This window comes from Buceros rhinoceros, unplaced genomic scaffold (genome assembly GCF_000710305.1).
Source record: "Buceros rhinoceros silvestris isolate BGI_N320 unplaced genomic scaffold, ASM71030v1 scaffold26462, whole genome shotgun sequence".
Classification (NCBI taxonomy): domain Eukaryota; kingdom Metazoa; phylum Chordata; class Aves; order Bucerotiformes; family Bucerotidae; genus Buceros; species Buceros rhinoceros.
Window position 1 is genome coordinate 3,873 of NW_010397540.1, and position 376 is coordinate 4,248.

General features: G+C 68.9%; 1 protein-coding gene across 1 annotated transcript in view; it reads right to left on the reverse strand.

Annotated features, from left to right (window-relative positions):
• The window catches only part of LOC104502339 (protein regulator of cytokinesis 1-like), a gene marked incomplete at its 5' end in the record, with an annotated part of 5,230 nt that overhangs the window by 2,726 nt on the left and 2,128 nt on the right, over positions 1 to 376 (reverse strand). The window contains one exon of the mRNA XM_010146301.1: positions 55 to 165. Within this exon, the coding sequence (XP_010144603.1) occupies positions 55 to 165 (111 nt within the window). The remainder of the gene's footprint in view (positions 1 to 54; positions 166 to 376) is intronic.

Sequence of the window (376 nt, forward strand, 5' to 3'; positions counted from 1 at the left end):
CTGCGCTGCCCCAGCCCCCCCGGCTGGGCAGGGTCTCCCCAGACAGCTCCTCACCTTCCCTCCGGAAGGCGGCAGCCGGGACGTGGGCGAATGGTAGATGGTTCCCCCCAGGGCCGAGCGGACGGTGCTGTTGGGGGTGGAGCTGGAGATGGATGTGCCGTTGAGCTGAGGGGAAAGCAGAGCACATGTCATGGGGGGGAAGACCAGGGGGTAGTTCCCACGCAGGCCAGGGGTCCCCAGGAAGAACAGAGGCACCCACGGTCCTTCGCTGCGTCTGTCACCCCAAACCCTCCCCACATCTCTGCGTGGGGCCAAGGCCAGCCCGAGACTTGGCTCCAGCCTGGAGCCAGCTCCTGGCAGGGCCCCGCCCGGCCAC